A 22,781-nucleotide genomic window follows, 5' to 3' on the forward strand; every position below is an offset into this window, starting at 1 on the left:
AAAACATGTCAGAAGTAATGAGGAGAAGTGGGGGATTTTATCTGACTGTGTAAGGGTGGGGAGGACTGTCTCCCATGTAATGGGGTCCCTGTATTGGATTCTGCCACCATCGCTCACAAGGTGAGCCAGGTGCTGAGAAAGGGATGGACACCCAGCAGCCCCCAGACAGGCCTTCCTCTGTTCTGTCTTTCATGCTTGTCTGTTTGGCCCCTTCTGGGTAATTGGTGACCCATGTTCCCAGAGATCCTTACCTGTCCGCACTCTCAGCTGTCTTCTGGCACCTTCTTTCCCACACACCTTAGCCACAATCTCTATCAGGTGCAAAGCTCCAGGCTCCAGCCCTGACAAGGTCACGTTATTGTCCTGGGTCTCCATAGTCATGGCAGGTCCCCGAGGAGAGACCAAAGTGAGATAGAAGGTAGGGGAGAAGCTGATGTCTGCTGACCACTCCAGGGAGAAGCCGGTACTGGTCATGTTGGAGACGGTGACCTTTCCAATGGGTCCAGGAACTGGGAAGTGGGACATACATGCTGACGTGAAAACTGATCCGAATACATTGAGGGACAGAAAAAGAGCTTCCTAGAGTCTAATACTTATCAATGGAAAGGAGGTGACACCTACCAATGATGCGGATTGTCATGACCACCCACAGACCGTGACCCTTGTATGCAGGACATTACAGGGCTCTTAGTTTGGCTTTTTAGCAGAAGCCACGTGTCTTAGACAACAGAAGGTGGTTCCTGGGATATTTTGTCCCAGAGGATGGTTCAGACTCAGCCATGGGGGCCTAGGCTGCCTCAAACCACTCCTTTCTGCTGGTTTTGGGTGCTTCCTCCACAAGGTGGTCCACCCTAACTCTATGCTGATGTCTCAGGGGCAATCACTGGCACTGCTGGCTCACGAGTCCCTCTGACATGGCAGTCCGTGACTCCTGTGAGACAATCCGGACACACATGTGGGTGGGCACAGAGGAAACAATGGAGGAGTTCACCCCTGACACTGGCTCAGCCTGGGCAAATTCCACAGTGGCACCAGCTCTGCAAGCTGACAAAACAGAGCTGTCCCCGCTAGGTCTCTATAAGCCCCAGCCCATTTGCTGGTTGGAAGGGTCACTCATTCCTGGGTGTCCCCAAGACTTGGTGACAAGCTAGACCCTTTGCGTACGGCATGGATCAGCTGAGGGTTGCAGTAGAGCCATGAGGTATAGACAGCTGGAGTGTGGGTATAGAAGGCTGGAAGGACAGACTTCCAGGGCGTTTGACCGCTAGAGACCCAGTGTGACTGGGGTGGGGAAGAACTGAGGTTCAACAGGGTCAGCATAGAAAGTTGGGGTTTGGGAAGCTGAGGTCCATTAGCAAGGGCTGAGGGTGCTGTGCTGCTGGGGATTATGAGACTGTTGGGGTATCCAAACTGCAGGGGATTGCCCCAGTGCTAGATGGGCTACATATTCCCTAGAATATCCCCCTTCCAGGCCATCTTCTGCCACAGCTGTGAAAAGCCAGGGGTTCTTAGGAAGTAAGGGGGAGAAGGCAAGGGACAGAAAGGGAACTTTTCTCTCTCTAACAAGACCAAACACCTGCCGCAGAGGGCCACACTGCTCTATGCCTTGGTCCACCTATGTTCAAGATGAGAAACGACACTCTGCATTGCTGCCAAGCCTGACACCAGGGCTTACACAGGCTGAGGTTTCCACTAGGGTCCCTTCCCCCATGACTTACCACAGGCAGGGGACTCTGGAGCCACAGGGGTTGAAGCCGATGGCAGTTCTGGGAAGAAGGAAGGGCGAGGGTCTTCATTCTGCAGTCTTGTGGATTTCGGAGGGGGTGTTTCCCAAGTGGGACTGGGGTGCCATGCAACATAGCCCGTGGGTGAATCAGTCACCGGGGGAGGGTCTACGGTGAGGTTTTCCTGTGGCCCTCCGGTGACATGGAGTGGGACAACTGTGGTCTTCAGAGGGGAGCCAGGGGTTGGCTCTGCAGTCCTGGGAAAGGAGCTGGTCATGCTGCTGGAACTTCTGGGGCTCGTTCTGGGGCTCGTTCCCAGGCTCAGGGCCGTGCTGGGCAGCTCTGCATCTTGCCCTGTGCTATTCATCTCCTGCCTGGCTGTGCTGCTACTGCCTCTCTTAGATGGAGGCCCTGGGGTCCAGGCTTGACTTCTTGTTGGGGTGCTCCTCGGGTGCCTGGGACTGGGTGAAAAGGTGAGGGCCTCTGGGCCAAGGCTTGTTATTCCCACGCTGACAGCTGGGGCTGAGACTTTTGTTGTTACAGACTGTCCACCTCCTGTGGGGGTCACCGTGTCACCTGCAGAATACATCCATGGTCAGATTCTAGAAACAGCAGCAAGAGCTTTCCCTAGAGAAGGGCATTGCCTGGCAAAAGATGATCCCCTGCCCCTGTGAGCCTGGAAACAGGACTCAGCAGTGAAGAACACTTCCTCCTCTCCCAGGCAACACAAGTTCAGTTCCCAGATTCAATAGGTGTCTCACAATGCCCTCTACCACTCCAGCTCTAGGGAATCTGATGCCCTCTTTTGGCCTCTGCAGGCAACTGCACTAGTACACACCCACCTACATACACAAGCATGCAGATGCATAATTAAAAGTAAACCTGAAAAAGGGGGGGGGGGTCATAGTAATATGCACTTGAAATCCCAGCTCTGGGGAAACAGAGGCAGGAGGATACCTGGGCTTAGTAACCAGCCAGTCTAACCTTATCTGGGAGTTTCAGATCCTGGTGAGACCTTGTCGTGGTGCACACACCTCTAATCCTAGCACAAGCTGTCTGGCTCCATAGGAATGACAATCAAGGTTGACATTTGGCCTCCGTGAGCACATGCACTTACTTGTAAGAATGTCCCCCCACCCCACGTGTATACACATGAGAGAGAGAAACAAAGAGACAGACAGAGATAGAGGAGGAAGAAAAGGAGAACTTCTCCTCCTCCCCAGCTGGCTCCCAATGCAGACATGACTAATCAGACAGCGTATCTGATATCTGTAAGAGCAGACATGACTAATCGGGGACAGCATCAGAGATCTGCAAGTAGCTGTCTCCTGCTTCTTAGCTCAGCCCCCACCCCTGCTGAAGGGCTTGGGAGGTAGAGATGTGGCAGGACTAGGACTGAGGAGCCCCCACCCCCCGGAGGGCCATTTTCTAGAACACCTGGTTTCTACAGTCTCTCCATCTTGAAGTCATTAAGAGAGGACTCCACTCTCCCGAGGACATTTCATGACTTCCTTGGAACTACGGTCCTCTGTTTACGTGGGCTCTTTTACTCGTTTATAAAATAATCTACACCAATTAGATTTTACAGCTGCCATGGGATAAAGAGCCACAGAACCCACACTGCGTCTGCTCTTAGGTACCTTTACCATCACATTAATTTCTTCTGAATAAAAAAAAAAAAACCAACCAACAAACAAAACAGAAGTGTAACTGTGGCCCTTAGCACTACACCTGTCCATGCTGGCCCTCCCACCCCCGGTCTTACAGCACCGCCAAGATACACACCCTCACAGACCCGGCCAGCCCGGGAGGGGTTGGCATCCCTGGCTGTGAGGCACTGGCACGTGTAGGAGCCTTCCAGGTTGACACAGCGAGCGTCTGGGTGGCAGTCATGCTCGGAGCTGTGTGCGCACTCGTCCCAGTCTGTGGGGAGAGGAGGCAGAGTCAGTGAGAAAGGGGCCAGACTGGTCAGGAAACAGAAGGGCGGCAGAGGCCAGAGAACTGCTGGGCACTGACGGGCCCGAGTCTGTTAGACACTCAGGGTCAACGATTGCTCGCTTTGGCTTGCCCCGCAACCAGGCAAAACGAATTAACGCCAGGCCTGATGAAGCAGGTCCACAAGGTGAGCAGATGACTGACAGATTTTATAGTGCTATGTCCTGACCACCAGGGACAGGGATCCTCATTCACCCCCTGCCCCTCCCCCATGGACCCCTAGCCCCCTTTTGCTCTGTGTGCCGGACCCGTGATAGCAGAAGGCATCATTCAGAAGGAATGAGCCCACTTCAGAAAGAGCCTCTGACCCTGGCCCTCGGTTCTCGTAGAGGATTCTGGGTTATGGTTTACACTTTCTTATTCGCCTTTCAGGTGAAGGGAAGATGGGCTCAAACTGCTGTTGCCAGGGCTACTTGGGAGCTGGAGGTATGTCCTACCTTGCACTAGCGTCCCCTGCTGGTCAACTTGGAACACGGTGCTTACAGATAGCCGCGGGAGCATGGGCATCAGCGTGAAGACGCCCACTGGAAACTCGGGATCTTGCAGGCTGAGTCTAAGTGTTACTACCAGGCTGCCTGCCCGCAGGGACACGATCTGGAGCTGCAGCTTCCCTCGTCTGTACAGGTCAAAAATGACCTGGGGGAAGGAGTTTTCCACCTAACCAGGAGACACACAAGCAGCCTAATAGTTAGCAAACATGCCTTCCCAGCCATGGGGCCCGCCCGGCTCTCCCTGGAACAGCTAAGGACAACTGCCGCACCCACTACAACCCAGGCCCCATGTACATGTGGACAGTCCACCCAGCTGCCCTGGAAGCAAGCGCAAGTGTGAAGGGAATGTGTGCATGTGGGAGAAATGCAGAGACTGTCAGCTTGATGGATGGACTGACTGACAAGGAGGGGCTACCAACAAACAGTACCCAGTACTTGGGGCTGTGCCCTCCTTACTGGGGAGACATCAGTCTCTCCCCCTCTTGCTGATAATCATTCCATGAGCACTGGGATTAGTGTTGGGGGGGGGGGAACCAAGAACAAACTAACAAATTAGCTTTCTAAGAACCCTCAAGAGCTGCTCCTGGGGACTAGGCAGGAGGATCGCTTCTAATTCAAGGTCAGCCTGAGATAGATAGTGATTTCTCAGCCAGCTTGAGATACAGAATGAGACCCTGTCTTTCAAAAAATAAAAGAGCTGGCATCCCTAGAGGCAGATATCAATCTTCCCCCTTCCCCAGCAAATAGAAGACCCCAGGCCCTTTTGTTCTAGACTCTTTCCAGGGAGCCTGGTGTGCAGACCCACCTGGGCCTTCAGGGCAGCGGTTTTCTTTGGGACAAAAGCTAGCCCCTTCTACCATCCGACAGAGCCAATGAACATAACCTCCCCTTCTGGAACACAACTTAGGGTCTAAGAGATCTGGGCTCCTTAAGATAGGGCTTGCTCTGCTGAGTCATATCTCCCTTCCCCACTTCGTGGACACACAGGTAGGCATCATGCTGGTCACTTGGGGGAAGGGGCAAGATGGGGAGCCAGTCTTATATGATTCTCGGGTCACCTGCTGGACTGTGACAGGCACTCTATCACTACTGACCCAGGAACCTCATGTCTTCTGCCAGCATCTGCAACACTTGATCAAACTAGCCTATGATTTTCCAAAGGGGTAAAATCCTGGACCCTGGACAGGTGGAGAAGTCGGCTCTCTCTCTAGCCCAGATTTATCAGACAGCAAACACTGGCTCTGCTCCCAGACTTGGCTTCAGTGTCTCCTGCCAGCCACAGGGGGCAACAGAGGCTAAGATTAGTGGCAGAGTCTGTTCTCAGGAAGCTACTATGAAGCCACACAGGATAAGTCTGCACCCCAAAGCAGAGTCTTACACAGCAAGTTCAGCCATACGATCAAGGTACTTATTTGACAGAGGATTGCTATCCTATGAGGGGTTGTGGTTGGCGGGTGTGACCCTCCCTCAGGCTGTTATGACATAGGACTTTGCTCAACCACAGGAAGAAACCAAGTTGTTGATGTGTATGTGCACATGTGTAAATGCATATAATGGGCATGCATGTATGTGTACACGTGTGCACACGTAGCACATGTATATCACACATGCCTATATGTATGTGAACATGTGTGTGTGCATGCACATGTGTGTGTGTGTGCGTGCATGCATGTGGGTATTTGTGCAACCTTGTTCCAAGGACTTGAGGGCAGGCCCATAGCTTGCTTGCTCTCCTGCTACCTCATGAAACAGCTGCCGAGAAAAGTTCCAAAATTCCTCACTGCTGCAGTTGAGAATCTGCTCTGTCAGGTTACGGTTCACGATCCGTATTGTGATTTGGAAAACCTGGGCATCTGAGACAAAAGTGACACAAATCAGCCAAAACCCTGACGGGGAAGTCACATGCTGGGGAGAAGGTATACCTAGGTGGTAGAATGCTTGCCTAGCATACACACTGCCCAGTTCCGTCGCCAGCACCATGCGCACAAAAACAGTCACGTGCGTTTCTGTCCATGTTTCCCTTAAAGCCTCTTATTCGACTGCTACACAAAATAAATTTAGACATCAAGTTTAGACCGAGATGGTCAAACAAGAGAAACTGGTACAGGAAACAGTAACGCTGATGCCTACCCTGGAGTGAAGGCTTGGTCAGTTTCAGATGCTCTCTCTGAGCTGGGACAGGGACACTGAGTGCCCACATAGGATCTGTATGTAGAAGCTGGGTTTCATAGAGGGTCCCAAGGCCCTCCTAGCTATCCTTCCCTGGGGAGGGGAAATGTGCTGAGTAGCAGGCCTGGCCAAGTCCTCGAGTTCCATCACTCCCCAGGTCCCCCACATTAGAGTGATACTGGTCCCAGTTTGCTGGAATCTTCTAGGTTTCAACACTGAAAGTCCTGCCTCTTTGTATCTGGCAGACTGATAGGTTTGGTCCACGGCCATGAGGTGGTCTCTCCGTTAGACACTGGGTAAAAGCCTCAGCATGGAGGCTGGGGACCTTTTACAAGAGTAAACTCAGTGTGCACAGACATCGGGGTGGGCTCTACTGCAGCCCAGCATGATTCCTGACTGTTGGCAGCAGACTGTTGACAACCTGGTTCTACTAGGGACAGAGAGCCTAGACCCACAGGCCAGGGTCAACCCAACAGATCCCATGTGCATGTCACACTGAGGCCACTAAAACATAGTCAAGGCTGTAGGGAGGCTCCTATCCCAGGGGAGGCATGTTTCCCGTGGGACACCTGGGACCTCAACACATGCTGTTTGCTCCGCATGCACTCTGGGATCAACCTAAGTCACTGTAGGAAGAGGGGCAGATTCTGCAATGACAGTGAGCCTGACCCCAGCCTACAGCTACCATCTGTGTAGGGGAGCAACAGACCTGAGAATCTAGGACCTCAAAGTTTCAGAGACTCCCCGCTTCACACCACAGCCTCAGAACTAATGGAACCATTTCACTGCCTTGCCTAGTCCAGTGAGGTCTGTGTTTCCATGACCAGGGAGAGCCAGGTGGACCACCTGGGAGGACTGGATGGCCCCATCGGTTTCATCCAGTGCCGGAGGTCTAAGCATATGCACGTGTCCTCTGTCCCTACTGACACAGGTCAGGGGGATGCTCTGAGCTACAGGAAATAGGATGTGTTCCTGTTTCGTCTAGACACCACTGAGCTGCCCAGCCCTGATGACAGGAGGCTAGTTAGACCGTCTAGTAGGAGTCTGTGTGACTGGATGCCTGTGTTGCACCGTCTGTGGGCGCATCCTCTATACGACAACATCCGCCTACATCAGATTACTAACAGGCAGGTCTCCACAGAGCCTGTCAGTCAACAAGCAAGGAACCCATGTAAGCAACATGTACCTGTTGGTCCAGTGCGGGCCATTCAGAGAGTCAGAGGACACACTAAGCAGGGGCAGTCACACCCTACCCTCTGCATGCAGGAAGGCTCATGTGACATTCTGGGTCCCCAGAACACTGGGACAGAAAGGCTCAGTCAAGGAAGCATGACTTTCAGACTAGTGCCTTACCTGTTTTGACAGCCAGTGTGGCAGAGACATTGGCCCCGCACCCCTGGTAGCTGGTCCTCACTCCGTACAGCACTCCAGCCTCCAACCCAGGCACGGTCAGAGTCTGGCTCCTCGTCCAGATGCTTCTGAGTATTTCTCTGCCTTTGAACACTTGGACATGGAAAGTGTGGTTCTGAGTGGAATTCAAACTCCAGGACAAGTGAAAACTGCTGCTGGTGACGTCAAGTGCCATGAAGTCTCGGATTGGAGGGCAATCTAGGGAGAAACACATTTGGGCCTTAGATAGGAAGCAGCCCAGCTTCAACGCCCCCTGCTTACCCATCAAGGAGGCCAATGTGCAGAACAACACTTGCTCATCAATAATTAACTTATTAGATTAGTAAGTTATTAACTTATTAATATTATGAATTATTATCATAAATACTATGTTATAATAATACTTTATAATACTATAAATTATAGATATTATAAATATAATAAATTATTAGCTAAATAACTTATTGACTTAGTAAGTTAACAATAATTAACTTACTTAGTTAAAAAACTAAAGTGGAGGGCTAGGAAGATGGCTCAGTAGATAAAGTGATTGCTTCAAAAGTGTGAGTGAGGACCAGATCCCCAGAACTCATGTAAATACCTGGTAGCCATGGTAACTGCCTGTAATTCTTGTACTTACATTAATGGGGTTAGAAGATCACCGCCTCTCACCTGGAGCGAGCTGGCTAGTGAGTCTAGACTAATCATATTGACAAGCTCTGACCCAAGTGAGAGACTCTCGCCTCAAAGGATAAAGTAGAGAGCAATTGAGAAAGATTCCTAATGTTAAACCTGGACCTCCGTGTGTGAATGCACACATGTGTATGTGCACATGCACACACATATAAACGCAAGCACATATGTACATACAATACACGTGCATATAGGCACTAAAATGAGTAACAAGGGGTGGGGGAGATTGAGGAAGTCAGGTGATGTCAATACCTGGCTTCCACATGCACGCACACACAGGAGTTAGAACAGTTTTGGGGACTATGACACTCCCAGGATACAGAAGTGAGTGTGTTTGGAAGTCTCAACTATAAGAAGAGATGGATGCCCAGTTGCTCACTTGGTGATTGTTTGAGTTGGCTTTTGTCAGCTTGTCACAAGCTGGAGTCATCTGGGAAGAGGGACCTGAGCTGGGAAAATATCTCCATCAGATTGTCCTGTGGTCAACTCTGTGGGTATTCTCTTGATTAGTGATTGATGTGGGAGGGTCCAGCTCACTGTGGACTATGCCACCCCTGGGCAGAGTAGTCCTGGGTGGTATAAGAAAGCAAGCTGAGCGAGCCATGGGGAGCAAGTCAGTAAGCAGCACTCTTCCATGGCCTCTGCCTCAATTCCTGTCCCAACTTTCCTTCACTATGGACTATGAACTGTAAGCTGAAATAAACCCTTTCCTCCCCAAGTTGTGTTTGGTCATGGCGTTTATCACAGGAATAGAAACCTAAGACAATAACGTTTTCCTCAAGGGCGGGAATGCAGAGCATGCGCCAGCCAAGAGGGAGCTGCAGCCCAGGCCGAACTATGGCTCTCAGCCCTAGTCACTGTATCCTGAAGCAGAAAGGCCCACTTCAGACTTCCAGTCACTGCGCAGCTCAGTGGCCTGAGCTCCCCAGCAGATGCTCATGAAAGGAGAGAAGGAGGAAGGGAGGAAAGAGAGAGGGCAGCAGGCAGGAGGGAGAGAGGGAGGGCAGGCTACACTGACCTCTCAGAAACTGAAACACCGAAAGCCTTGGCTGTGCTGTTTCGATAGCCAAAACTGTCAAGGCCAAGCATTGCTGAGTTCACATCCATGGCAGACAGCAATATGGTAATACAATAGTCAACAGGAAAGCAGGGTGCTGGGAGCTTACCCAGAAGCCAGGGAGCAGCACCCAGCCTCACCTATCCAGCGTCCCTGCTAGAACTCCAGAAGACAGCTTGCCTGTCTGCCCCACTGTTTAAAGGGCTGTTCAGTTAAAAATGCCTCGGATTGGGTGGGATTTAAATAAAATAAGATCCCTTAAAAGGAAGCCGAAGAACAGGTTAAGAAGCAGCCAAGGGGTGGCCGTGCACACAGTCATCTCACTCTCTGAGGTCCGGCAGTTCTTTGATTGCAGGGATAAGGGCTGCAAACTCTGCACTTTGCCATGAGACCCTCCAGGTGTCTGCGGAAGTTGCTCTAACAACATTGGTTGAAAGAAAATCCTTTCCAATTCAGAAGCGCACCCACTGAGGGCAGCGCTGCCTGGAGAGGCTTGTGTGGCTCCATCTCTGATATGTAACCTGGAGGGATTCCCATTTGTCCCCATTCAACTACCCTTGACCCACAGCGGTGGCAATTTCCCAAAGCTTGAGGTTGATAACCCAGCGTTGCCATTGGCAGGCAGGACACAAATTCATGTCTGCCTCTGTGCCCAACAGGCACAGGGAAGTGTCCAGATCAACACCGCCTGCATTGTGGCAATCATGGAAAGAGGGCTGTGTTGACACTCCATGCTATAAGCTCATAAGGGGCCTCCATGACATGCATGCCACCTCCTGTCCAAGCTGCTCATGACTGTTATGAGGTCTCCCCCTGATTTCTATGTGTGCCGGTCCAGTGAGTCCTCCCCCTCAGATAAGACGCCCTTCTACGGCCCCACTTTACGGAAGATAAAACCAGAGCCTAGAAAGGTCAAAGCAAAACAAAACTGCCTAATGCCAGTGACAGGGTTTGATTGCTCTGTTCCTAAACTATCCATCTACAGGAGGAGAATGAGTGATGACCCTGAGAGATGCCAGGTCCAAAGCCCCGTAGAAAAGGTGTTTTTGCTTGCAGGTGTGGCTAAGGCCAGGGTGGCCCTAAACACAACCACAGGTGTCTTCATAAGAGAGGATCAGAGGGACAGGTGAGTTAACACACCAAGACAAGGGGGTCACATGAGGACAGAATGGAGAAAGAACCAAAGGCACTGACTTCAGAGGCTAGAGAAGTAGCCATAAGCCAGGGAGTGCTGGCAGCCATCAGAACAGGCAAGGAGCAACTTGTCCACCAGAGCTCCACAGGGTCTTCGGCCCAGTCAACCCTTCCTTTGGCCCAGTGATGCCTGTTTGGAGTTTGTGGCCTCCTGGACTATGAAAGGACACATTTCCAGGATTTAAGCCATGGGGTTAGGGTTAGGGTTAGAAACTTGTGAGAGAGGCCTTTGAGCGCAGCAAATGATCAAGTCTACTATTTAATTCCAATTGAATCAATTTGATTGATCCAATCAAAGACTCTGAGTATTAAAATCAAAATCAAGGCCAACCTTCCTCTGTAGGACTTCCTTGAGGTGTTTTCAAATGAAACTATTGTTTTCTCCTCACCCTTTCTTCCCAAGAGACTTGGTTTCATCCTCCACCCACCAGGATGCCCTCCTATGGTCACTCTGAGACTAGGAAACAACAGCAATGGATTGATGTTTCCCATGATCTGATGGTGTGGGGACCTCTGTCCTCTGACTTAGGAGACAACACCACCATCATGAGAGCACCTGTGACCACCTGAAAGAGACTCCCATGATCTGATCTGATGACCGGCCTTCATGGAAGGAAGGGACAGGAAAGTCATTAGACACTGAGAGACCAGCCACATCCTCCTCCAGTCCGGTCTTCCTGAGATCTCTCTGTCAAACTCGTTCCCTTTTCTCTTGAATCCAGCAACTTGAGCCCCAAGCCTTGTGGAGTGGGAAGAATTGTTGACAAATTCAATCAAAGACTCTGAGTGTTGAAATCAAGCTCGAATGGAAACCACAAGCATTGCCTCAGGGAACATGACTTTTTATTCCCTGCCAGCTATGCTCATCTCTGCAGCTGGCACCCCTGTTCCCCAAGATCACAAGTCTAGGTGCCAGCTGAAAAACTGGCAGATGCCAGCTGAGCATGAAGATAGTATGGGAAGGACTCAGGCCTTCCTCAAAGCAGGACACATTCCTGGAACAGCAAGGGCGAGCAAACCATGCAAGATTTCTTTTGGCTGTTATCTTGTGTGAGAATCCATCTGCCCCATCAGCTGGGTGACTAATTTCACAAGAAACGCATCTGAAATTTGTGCTGTATTTTCCAGCAAGTTGTGTGGTTGAGCTGGTCCAACAGATTGCTCATTTGTGTTAGCTTCTAAATTTAAAATACAAGTGATCCTCGTAGCAACTTGCAGCCAAATTGTCTCTGACTCCAGTCTGGAAGCGCGCGCACACACACACACACACACACACACACACACACACACACACACACATCTGTTCCACCCTCAGAGAAATGTAACTACGGATAGGTAGTCTTCCCTGGTCATGTCCCCCATCCATTCTCAGCTCTTGATCTGAGAGGCTACTAGAACTTTATTGTGTCAAAGAGCATAGACCAATTTAGCTGGTAGCATAATTAGCTGCAGAGAGAGCCTAGCATTAGACCATTAGACCAAAGTCATGTGTCTGTACCATAGCCTGCCTTTCCACTGCAGGAATGGGATTCTCAGCCTGGAGTCCACCGATCAGGAAATCTCTGGCACATGGGGGACACACACCAAGTTTCCTGGGATGATGGTGTATGAAATAGTCATACTATTCCTCAGACCCTCAAGGTCACATGCTCCTCAGGGAGACGGGAGTTTGTAGGCAGAATGTGTGTAGGCAGAAAGAGTTGTCTGCCTTCATTTTCAATACCAGGAGATCCTGGGAACAGAGCCCCCAAGGTTCTAATATTGCAGAGAGGTAGAGTGTGGCCTTGCTATGTCTGGCATTTTCTCAAGAGACCCTTAACCTGTGAGCCCTGAGGCGTGCTCTACTGCCTGTCTGTTACTAGGGCTAAGTGACATGACCTGTCACCTTCCGGGGAAGAAGGGACACAAGGCTGTTTTAACAGAGCATGTGCATGCGAAGTTCCATGGTTTCCTCCACGGAGCAGGGAGGTGGTGGTATGGGGTCTCGATCTGATCTGTAATCTTTCCCCACCCAACACCAGGATGCACCTGAGATAAGATTTCATGCCTGAATTTGAGAGATATGGGAAGAAAACACCAGGAGAGAGGGTGACCACCAGGAGCCAAAGGAGGCCAGGAGATAACATGACACATCTTAGGAGATAATATGACAAGCTTAGGGGCTGGGTGTACCCAGAATCCAGCCTGAATAGCTTTAGAAAGCGGCACAGAGGCTCCATTGTGCAGGGGCAGCAGGAGACAGCAGGGGACCCTGTGTAAGGGGCAGGAACAGAGCCGCCTCCACTCTGGCTGTGAGGTCTGCTCCATTGACTATGTGTATATATGCTGGGACCTTTCTCTGAAGTGTCTTTAGCTTCTCCAGGCACTAACGGGGTCTGGAACCAATGAGAGGGGAGTCCCTACTCCAAAGCTGAGTGCCCATCACAGGATCCCATGGATGGGACATTCCAGAGAGATAGTCATTTAGTCCAGCCCATAGGATGACATGGGGATCTCTGTCTAGGTCTTTAGTCTGTCCCTACACTGCACCAAGTTGCAACTTCTGGGCTAAGAGGCCCGAAAAGCTGCGATGACAAAGAGCTGGAAGCAGAGGCAGAGGGAAAACGATGTACATTAAACAACTCCATTGCTGTCAGAGATGAGCGGTGAACACAGCTGAAATATAAGTTCAGACTTTAAGATGACAATGAAGAGAACATCACATTTCAGAGACTGGATGCCGGATATTAAGGAGAAGTTACCTTGGCTACAAAGGGGCAATCACAGGGTATGTTATTTTGGATATTAGCATCTCTTATCTCTTAGAGATACATTCTAGTATGACTATGATGAAGGTTCAATGCTTATGGGAGGTGGGAGGAGAGGTAGGCTGCCAAGCCGGGGTGGGAGTGGGAGAGCTGCTGTGGATCTGTGTGTGTGTGTGTGTGTGTGTGTGTGTGTGCGCGCGCGCGCACACGTGTGCTGCTGTGGATCTGTGTGTGTGTGCACACGTGCATGTGTGTGCATGTGTGTCTGTGTGCATGTTCGTGTGTGTTCAAAGCCCCCTATAGCCTCCTGGCTTTACCTTTTTGTCGCCCATACAAAGCCAGAGATTAACCCAGCTCATCCCTTCGGGTTTGGTATAAATATTCCTTCAGTCCCTCTCTCTCTTCAGAAACTCAGGAACTGTCCTATTCACAAGCCACTGCTCTCCAGGGAGCATCTGAGACCAGGGTTCTGATCTGGTCATGGCATTTCCGATGCAGGCCATGCATTAGCCAGACAGCTGCCATATCAAAGGATGAATGCAAAGGTGACCACCCGCTAGGAGAGCAGACACGGCTGCAGGGACCCAGTAGCCACCCTACACCAGGGAGCAAAGGGATGAGAAGGCTGTACACGCCAGTTTGTTTAGACAACATGGTACCAATGGATTTCCAGGCCCAGATGCCTAATGTTGGTCATCTGGGGCAGGGAGCATGAGTTATCACGGAATGAGTGACGCAGATGTATGGAAAGTAAGCAGTGATGGAATCTAACTATTTCCGGAAGAATGCCACCTTTGCATGATTCTACATAAATATGGCTTTGGGGTCAGACCTTTGTGCCTTCGCCAGCCTGCCTGTGTGTGTCTTCCTGTAGGCCTGAGGCCTGTGCACTGGCCTGCGTTTGTGCCTGCACCCACCTATATGTGGATTATGTGAGCTGGCCTGTTTCTGTCTTCCTGCCCAGTGGCCTGAGCGCCAATGAATCAAGTATGTCTTATCTGCCCACAACTCTTCAAATCCTCTTCAATCTCTCAGCCTCCTGTGACCTTCCTCTGCCTCAGGCTTTGGAGCCTAGACCTCACACCCTCATAGGAGGTTAACATCAGCAGCTGAGGTCTGTAGCTCATCTACCCTAGACATGGCCTTTGCCACTCTCATGCCGTCTGAGGACTCCGGTGTTACCTTCATCTGTGTGGTTTGGCGGTTGGGTAGGAAGACACTGGTAGGAGCCCTCAATGTTCAGACACTGCTCTCCTCTGGAACAGACATGGAGCTCCCTGTGCAAGCACTCGTTCACATCTGTGGAAAAGGGGGACAGGTGAGATAACATCACAGCTACTTCCTCATTCCCCACGATGCTCTGGGGTTGGCCCGTCTCTCAGGGGTCATAGCATCATGGCCCAAGAATAAACCAAGAGGACCAGAAGCTTCCTAAGTTAAAAAGGATCTGAAACATCCCCCAACATTTCCAGGTGGCCAGGCACTCACTCTGGGTCTGTCATTCTCCCCTCCAAGGTCCCAGAATATCTGCCTCTCGTAAAGCCATTCTCCCATGATAGGAGAGCAAAGCGAGGTCACGTCATAGCTAAGTATGTTTAAGCGTAAGCAGGAAAGCTCACGGTCACTCACAAAGCGCCAACCTCTTCTCTAGGAGGAAGACACATGTGTGGTTGCTAGTTATTCATCTCCATGCATTTTCTATGCACGTGATTTATGGAGATAAACCAGTTGCACCATGACCACAGGTAGCAACAGCCTCCAATCTAGAACCCAAACCATATAGTGAAAGCCCATATCTGTAACAGGTTCTAGCTAAGGATGCTCACTGGCCTCCGGGAATGAGCCTGTGACCAGTGACTGAGAGACACTTTCAGAAGGACAAGGTGAGTGCTTCGGTCATGGGCTCCACCCCCAACATGACTGACACCAGAGGCAAGGCTGGCCAGGAGCTTAGCTGCTTCTGTCCCCAGTCCCCAGCCCTTTGCTTATATACTAGTGACTGCTACATGCCAGCAACAGGCCTCAGGAACTGAGACAGACCATAAAATGTTTTCAAAAACCTTTACCGATCCCTGACATAGTTGTTTGATTTTTTTATTAGCCATAGATGTTATAATTTTTATTTCTGAAGCAAGGCCATATCTAGATTTTGAGTTTTTCATGTGTTATCTGTAGCTTGCAGTGTAGTGGACCATGGGCAGGTGATGGGCTGCTAGGGAGGAGGGAAGGGAGTAGAAGAGACATCGTATGTGTTTGTGTGTGTGTGTGGGGGGGGGGACACAGGCATTTATGGAGCAGGATAATTTCCCCAAATCTGCACATGGAAACTTGAGTTTAAACTTGATTTGGTCTAGAAGGAGCAGAAAATGAGCCGAACCACACCCATGTTCTACAGAGCAATACTTCTGAACCAGGGGTCTCCCACACCTGAACTCAGCCTGCTTGAACACTATGTCTAGGACCAGTCAGCTTGGCAGTGTCCCCACGGGGCAGGCCCACCTTGCACCTGGATGCTGACCACTTCATAGACTCGATTCACTACATCATCCAATGCGGCAGAGACATTGGCCACCGTCAAGCGCCGTGGAAGGCCCAGCAGCAACCATGACACCGTGGTGAAGGTGTCCCTGCCACCAGCGGAGTTCAGGTAGTGTACAGACGTGTTCAGAGGCCGCAAGGCACTGGTGACCTGGGAAACAGAACCAGAGGGTCAATGGTAGAGGGGCACCCTCTATAGGGGGAAGGAGCCAGAAGCACGAGAAGCTGAAACAAATTGTCCACAGGCATACACGCTCATGCACACGCACCTGTCTACCGAACAGTAAAGAACCGGTATGGAGCTGGGGTTCTGATCAGTTGGGAGAGTGTTTGCCTAGCATGCAGGAAGTCCAGGTTTGATCCCCAGCACCACAGACACTAGGCATAGTGGCACACACACCCGGAATCCTAGCACTCGGAAGGTGGAGCCAGGAGAAGAAAGTTCAAGGTCATCCTTGGCTACCTAGTGAGTTCAAAGCTAGCCTGGGCTACGTGAGATTGTTAAAAGGAGATGATGAAGAAGAGCAGGAGGGGGAGGACAGCTGCTGCAATCTCTCATAACTGTGGCCTTCGGAGAAAACCAGATTGTCCTTAGCTTCTGGAGCCTCCCTCTGCCCCTGCTGCTGGTAGATCCAGCTCCACCCAAACTCAGATGTGAAGCCCTGGCCTCCAGCCCCAGATGTGGTCTCGGTTGGATATAGGTATGACTGGCTAAACTGAGGGTGGACCTTGATGCTGTCCTTATCCAAATGGGGAAATCTGAGAGGGGTGCAGTGGCACATACCTGTATATGAACCCCCTGAGAGGCCAAGGAAGCAAGGTCGCTAGGGCCCTGGAGTCCGAGTGCAGCTGCAGTAACATAGTGAGACCCCCATCTTGACCACCCAGAAGTAGAAACGTGGACACACAGCTGAACACATTCAGAGAAAGGACAACGTGAAGAGACTGGGGACAGATGGCCACACAAGCCAAGAGGAAGGACTTTGGGTCTTTGGGGGTTCTTTACCTCAGAAGAGAAACACTGCTGATATCCTGATACAGACTTTCCGGCCCACGGGGCCACAGAGAACCTTTCTGGTAAGCCATCTATTGGCAGTGACTCTGTGCTGGGGCAGCCCCAGGTTGCCTACAAAGTTGTGGCCTCATGACCTGAGTCCCCTCACCTATAGGACTCTGGCCTCCTACACCTAATGACAAGGGCAGGGGAATCTAGAGCCAAGGAGCAGCCACTAAGAGGGAGGTCTTCTGCTGTCCTGTCTGATCCTTATTTATTTATTTATTTTAGATTGACCGTTCTTTGGCGTATCTCGTAGCATTCTTACTATTTAGCCTACATCTCAGCATCTCAACCCTATGGAAACCAGGCAAGTTGGCACTGCACACTCTGGCCGCTGTCTCCAAAGCAGGTTTGTAAACAGACCTGCCTCTGTGGGAGCAGAAAGCCTGAGCCCTTCCCAGGAGACTGAGCGCAACTAACTCAGGAGGCAAGCGAAGGCCCGCCCACCCCCACTGGAACCCTTCAGTCGGGAACCCAGGAGCCTGCCTGGGCAAGTTGGCTCCCCCAGGAGGGAGGCAACCGCAGGGCTAGAGAAATAATGAATGCAAGTGACACCGTGCCAGGACCCAGCGTGTCAGGGACTGCTGCAAACAAGCGCCTTACAGGCTGTGATGGTTAGTTCTGTCAACCTGTTAGGACCTGGTCACCCGAGAGTCAAGTGGTGGAGTGTGTCTATGAGCGAGCTTCCTAGTGAGGCTAACTGAGCAGGGAAGACCCACTCTGAATGTGCATGGCGCCATCCCAGGGACTGCACCTTCAAACTGTGAGCCTTGAGTCGCTCAGGCAGGCATTCGGTCACGGATATTGTTTAAATCCCAGCCGCCATCTCACACAGAACTATGATAATTCACATGGAATGGATGATTCTCTGTGGCACAGAGAGGGGAAATAATTTATCCAAGGTCACACAGCAGGTGCCAGATTGGGGTTTGTACCCTAGTGGCCTATCTGCAGAGCTGTGTTCCTAGTGGCCAGTTGGGCAACTCCTTAACAAACCAAGAACAAACAGGGGTCTCTCCAGCAATGAGCATCAGGAAACTCCAGAGCAGAGGTGAGGTTGCAGAAGACCCCCTAGGGCAGCATCACTTCCCAGTGACCAGGGCAAGGTAAGCATGCCCCGTCTGGTCCAGGCTACCTGGCTGGCAGGGGTAGTAAGTGAGGGCAGATGCCATTCTCATTTTTACACCCTTGGGGCATTATCTGTGGGCCCTAAAGGTACAGAATGGAAATTGTCTGCCTTTGCTGGGCTCATTACACTGTGCTGAGCCAGCAGCAGGGTGGCAAGTCCTACTGGGCCACTCCTATCCACAGCTGGCTATCAGAGTAGGCTGCTGTTTAAGGGCACAGCAGGAGGGCAGAAGGACCTACTATCCCAGCATTCCCAAGTCTGGGACGATGCTGGCATAGAGAGATAACATGACTGGAAATAGCTGTGGCATGTCTGTAGGTGTGGCCACCATGCAGGGGAGTCTGAAAGCATGTGGCTTTGACCCCAGGGGACAGTAGACCCTGCCTGGAGATATGTTTGGTAGTCACACTGGGGATGCTTCTGGCCCAAACAGGACAGGTCAGGATTTTACAAAGTGGGAGTGAGGACTTCAGGGTTTGGGGACTGAACGGCCAAGGCCACACTGACAAGGACACCCTTTTCATCTTCTCAGCTGACCCTCTCAAGAAGAAGGATTTCCCCATCCCACATACCAAATGTGACTTCAGATACACATGCCAGGACTCACACGAATCACACCCTGATCACAACCACTCCCCTGTGTGTCTGTCTGGTTTGTTGTGGTTGTTGTTTTTCTGAGACAGAGACTCACACAGCCTAGGCTGACCTTGAACTTGCTACAGGGTTGTGGATGGCCTTGAACTCCTGATCTTCCTGTGCCCAATGGGTCAGGATTACCTGTGAGGCTGATTTACCATAGTTAAGAGTTCAAGTTTGGCTCAGAGTCAGTCATTCAGAACACTTGTGGGATGTCACCCCATCCTATCTGCCCAGGGAGAAACATGACTTTCGTGACTGTCACACTCACCAAAGAGTAGAGCAGGCGTGTGTGGTTCCGGAAGCCAGGGTCTTCTCGTTGCAGGTCCTCAAAGCCCATCTTCACCAACACAGTCACATTGTACCAGCTCATTGGGATCCTCTCTGCACCTGGAGGGCAGATGCCAGTGAGTTACAGTCCTGGGGACAGGGCAGGGCCATGAGAGGCCACAGATGGTCAGCAGGTCTGGAAGACAAGAGACTGCTGTTCTGCATAAAAAGCCTGCAGAGGCTTCCCATTGCTTGCTCTCCGTCCTGTCTTTCCTGTTGCCACAGAGACCACTGACTCCCACCTTTGAAGAGTCAAAGGCCCTCCTCAAAGAGAGACCCTTGGAACATAGTTCAGCCTACAGCCTTTGGTATAATGTAATATACAATCAGTCCATTCTCCCATTGTTTCCTTATGCTAATAGCCAGTAGTATGGTATGTAATATTCTATGTAACATTGTTTATATTAGATATTCCTTGTTGTCTAGGTGAATAGTGTAAGCACCGGACATTAGAGAGACATATATGACTGACTGCATACTAGATGGCTGCTGTCTACCTGTATAGAACACTTTAGCAACAAAACAGTTTTCAAATGTTTTAAATAATTTGGATACAGAACCCTTGGATATGGAGAGCCAGCTGCAGTCCAGGAGTATAACTGACATATAGAAGAATTATAATATATTAATCCTTGATATTATGTATGCTAATTTTATAAGTATATGCTAATAGGACAATATAGTATATGTGGTATATGTGCATTTCTGCCTATACTTCCTACCTGGCTACTGGCCAATCAGCATTTTATTAAACCAATATGAGTGATATATCTTTACAGTATACAAGAGCATTATACCACAGCATTTCCCCATTTTTTCTTTTCAAAACAAGAACTCTAAATCCAATCTCCTAAATTGTATTTCTTAAGTGATGAACATTGATCCAACTTTGTCCATAGTACAGCCCCTGGGCAGAGAGAACATTCCTGAAGCATGGGCACATGTGCCAGATCACCAGCCGCTGCTCAGAGCAGTGAAATGTGTGCAGAACAACCAGGCCTGCGTTTCTTCAGGGGACACAGTTCCAACAAGTCCACTTGCAGTTCCCAAAACTTGCCCAACCTGACAAAGGACCATGTCTCTGCCCCTCACGGCTGCTTTCCCACTCATTTAACTCCCTGGAGGATCTAGGGACCAGCCATGGGGACAGCAGACCCCCTGCCCTACTCCAGGGAACTGTGACGGCTAAGCCTCCTGCACTTTTCCCTGGGTCACTGTCTTCCTGAGACCCTCCTCGATGCAGCCCTACCTGTGGGCGCAGGGGCCACACAGCGGCGGGCCCCTGACCAGGAGCAGCACTTCTGAAGTCCAGAGCAGTCAGTGTCCAAGCTGCACAGTGGGTTGGATGACTCTGGTTCTGCCGTTGGGCAGGCCCCAGGTCTTGATGCAAACTCTCCAGACCGGTTCAGGGCTGGCAGAATGATACAGATGAACTATATTAGCATTGAAAGCAGGCTCAGCTGGCAGAGAACTTTGCTAACAGGAAGACCCGGGCTCAGTTCCCCAGCACCTGTTACAACAGGGTGTGGTGCCGCATGCCCAGAAATCCAGTGATGGGGGGAATCAGAAGTTCAAGGTTACCCTCAGCTATGTAGCAAATTGGAAGCCATGCTGGAATACACAGACCCTGTCTCAAATGCAACAAATGGGCTGGAGAAGTGGTTCAGGGGTTCAGAGTCCTTGCTGTTTTTTCAGAGGACCAACGGTCAGTTCCTAGCACCCTCATGGTGGCTCTCAGTCACCTGTGACTCCAGCTCCAGGGAATCTGACACTCTCTTCTGATTTCCGCAGGCATTCCACACCTATGGCATACTCATACAGACACACATACACTAAAGTAAAATAAATAAATAAATCTTTTTTTTTAAAGCAACAACAGAAACCCATGAAGAGTGCAGCGTGGATGAACTGAGAGAGCCGCACACATCCATAGTTGATTGTGTGTTGCCTATCAGGTTCCACTCTGTCCTGGTCAGTTTCTCCAGCAGGGCAGAGGCCTCCTGGCTGGCCTTGTGGGAGGCTTGCTTACACTGGCTCTGACACCACTGCACTTCTTTCCTATCAAGGTGGGTTCAGGGGAGATCCCAAGTGCTTCCTGGCCTTTCAAGCCTAAGAAGTCATTTGCAGGGAACCTCCACCCTCTTCTAGGACCAGTGCTACTTCTCTTCCTAATAGCTTACTCATGCATGTGCACACAGAGCAGGCATGTGTACGCATGCACACACCACACACTCACACACACACTCACACACACACTCACACACACACTCACACACACTCTCTCTCATACACACATTTTCTCTCACACACACACATTCTCTCTTACACACACATACGCACACACTCTCTCACACTCACTCTCTCTCTCTCCCTCTCTCTCTTTCTCTCCCTCTCCCCCCCCCCCACACACACATTTACTGAGCACTTGCTAGAAGCCAGACAAGCTGTTCTGTGCCTGGACCCAGCCATGGCTACACCTCACCTCTAGGAAATGAATTCCAAAGGAAACACTTTAGCAAACCCTTAGAAAGCAAGCAGGGTCAGAGCCTCAAGTGTTTAGTGGGGCCAGGTGAACTCAGAGGAAGTTGCCCTTTGGAAAGGATAGCACCTGGGTCAAGAGAAGTTCTGAACAGCCCTGAAATTCTCAGCTCTGAGATGACAGCTGGCCAAGGACCACAGGAAGCTGACACACCACCATTGATGGAATGGAGACAGAAGGGGTGCCATGGAGTACTTCCTGTGAGGCCTGGGGGCTTGGGTTTTGGGTGACAGAGACACTTTTGGTGCCTCCAGGCCTTCAGACACTTTGACCAGCTCCGTTCTCCTCTCTTGTGCTCCTTGGGCTTCTCTGAGCACTGGAGCTGCTGGAGTCTCAACAATGAACTTCCCAGCTAAAGACAATATCATGACCTCAGTATCTGCTCCTTTCCCTTTGTTGTCTTGATTCCTGGGGACAAGCGGCAGAGTGACTCTCCTTGTAGTGGTTTCTGACAGCTAGGGAGTAGCCTGGGAGGGAATGGAGTCCCATTGAGTCCTGCTGTGGCAATCCATGGGATGTGGAACCAGCTGGCTAAAGGGTCAAATGAGGTCATAGTTGCCTAAGACGTGCTGATAGAGGGATGGGGTAGTGGGAGTGGGAGCAGCCTCAGGAGGGCTGGAGAGCTGCTCTGGGTACCATCCTGGCTCCATACTCTTGGTGGTGACATGGTGCAGGAAGGGACGGGACACTGTGGGGACAGCAGCCTTGGAAAGGTCCAGTCCAGCCTTGCATGCCATCTGACCTCCTACCAGACACCAGTGTGGAGAGGTTGTGACACTCCGTTGCATTGGCACAAGTGGTCGACTGAAGCAGCTGGCCAGGCTGTAGCTACTGCTGAAGGGACATCCACATGCATTCTCTGTGAATGAAGCATTAATGCAGCTTCAGGTGGGAGTGAGATCAACCAGAACTACATGCGGGGCACCAAGTCCTAGTGCTCAGAACCAGTGGAAAGCCATGATGAGGTTTCAGGGAAAATTGCTTTTAGTTCTCTTAGAAAGGCTGACACTACTTGAGAGTCCATAGGACCCAGAGGGGAACAGGATTCCAGGGAGTGTGCACTCCTCCAAGCATAGAAAGCACCAGAGGCAAA

The 22,781-nt window shown here is 50.8% G+C and overlaps 1 protein-coding gene across 1 annotated transcript in view; it reads right to left on the bottom strand.

Annotated features, from left to right (window-relative positions):
• The window catches only part of Umodl1 (uromodulin like 1), a 52,792-nt gene that overhangs the window by 20,170 nt on the left and 9,841 nt on the right, over positions 1-22,781 (bottom strand). The window contains exons 3-12 of the mRNA XM_038343550.1: positions 20,399-20,560; positions 19,091-19,209; positions 15,959-16,148; positions 14,642-14,758; positions 7,733-7,987; positions 5,951-6,063; positions 4,157-4,376; positions 3,510-3,647; positions 1,719-2,300; positions 252-509 (exon numbers count right to left, since the gene is read on the bottom strand). Coding sequence (XP_038199478.1) covers positions 252-509; positions 1,719-2,300; positions 3,510-3,647; positions 4,157-4,376; positions 5,951-6,063; positions 7,733-7,987; positions 14,642-14,758; positions 15,959-16,148; positions 19,091-19,209; positions 20,399-20,560 — 2,154 coding nt within the window. The remainder of the gene's footprint in view (positions 1-251; positions 510-1,718; positions 2,301-3,509; positions 3,648-4,156; positions 4,377-5,950; positions 6,064-7,732; positions 7,988-14,641; positions 14,759-15,958; positions 16,149-19,090; positions 19,210-20,398; positions 20,561-22,781) is intronic.

Source organism: Arvicola amphibius, chromosome 9 (assembly GCF_903992535.2).
Source record: "Arvicola amphibius chromosome 9, mArvAmp1.2, whole genome shotgun sequence".
Lineage (NCBI taxonomy): Eukaryota > Metazoa > Chordata > Mammalia > Rodentia > Cricetidae > Arvicola > Arvicola amphibius.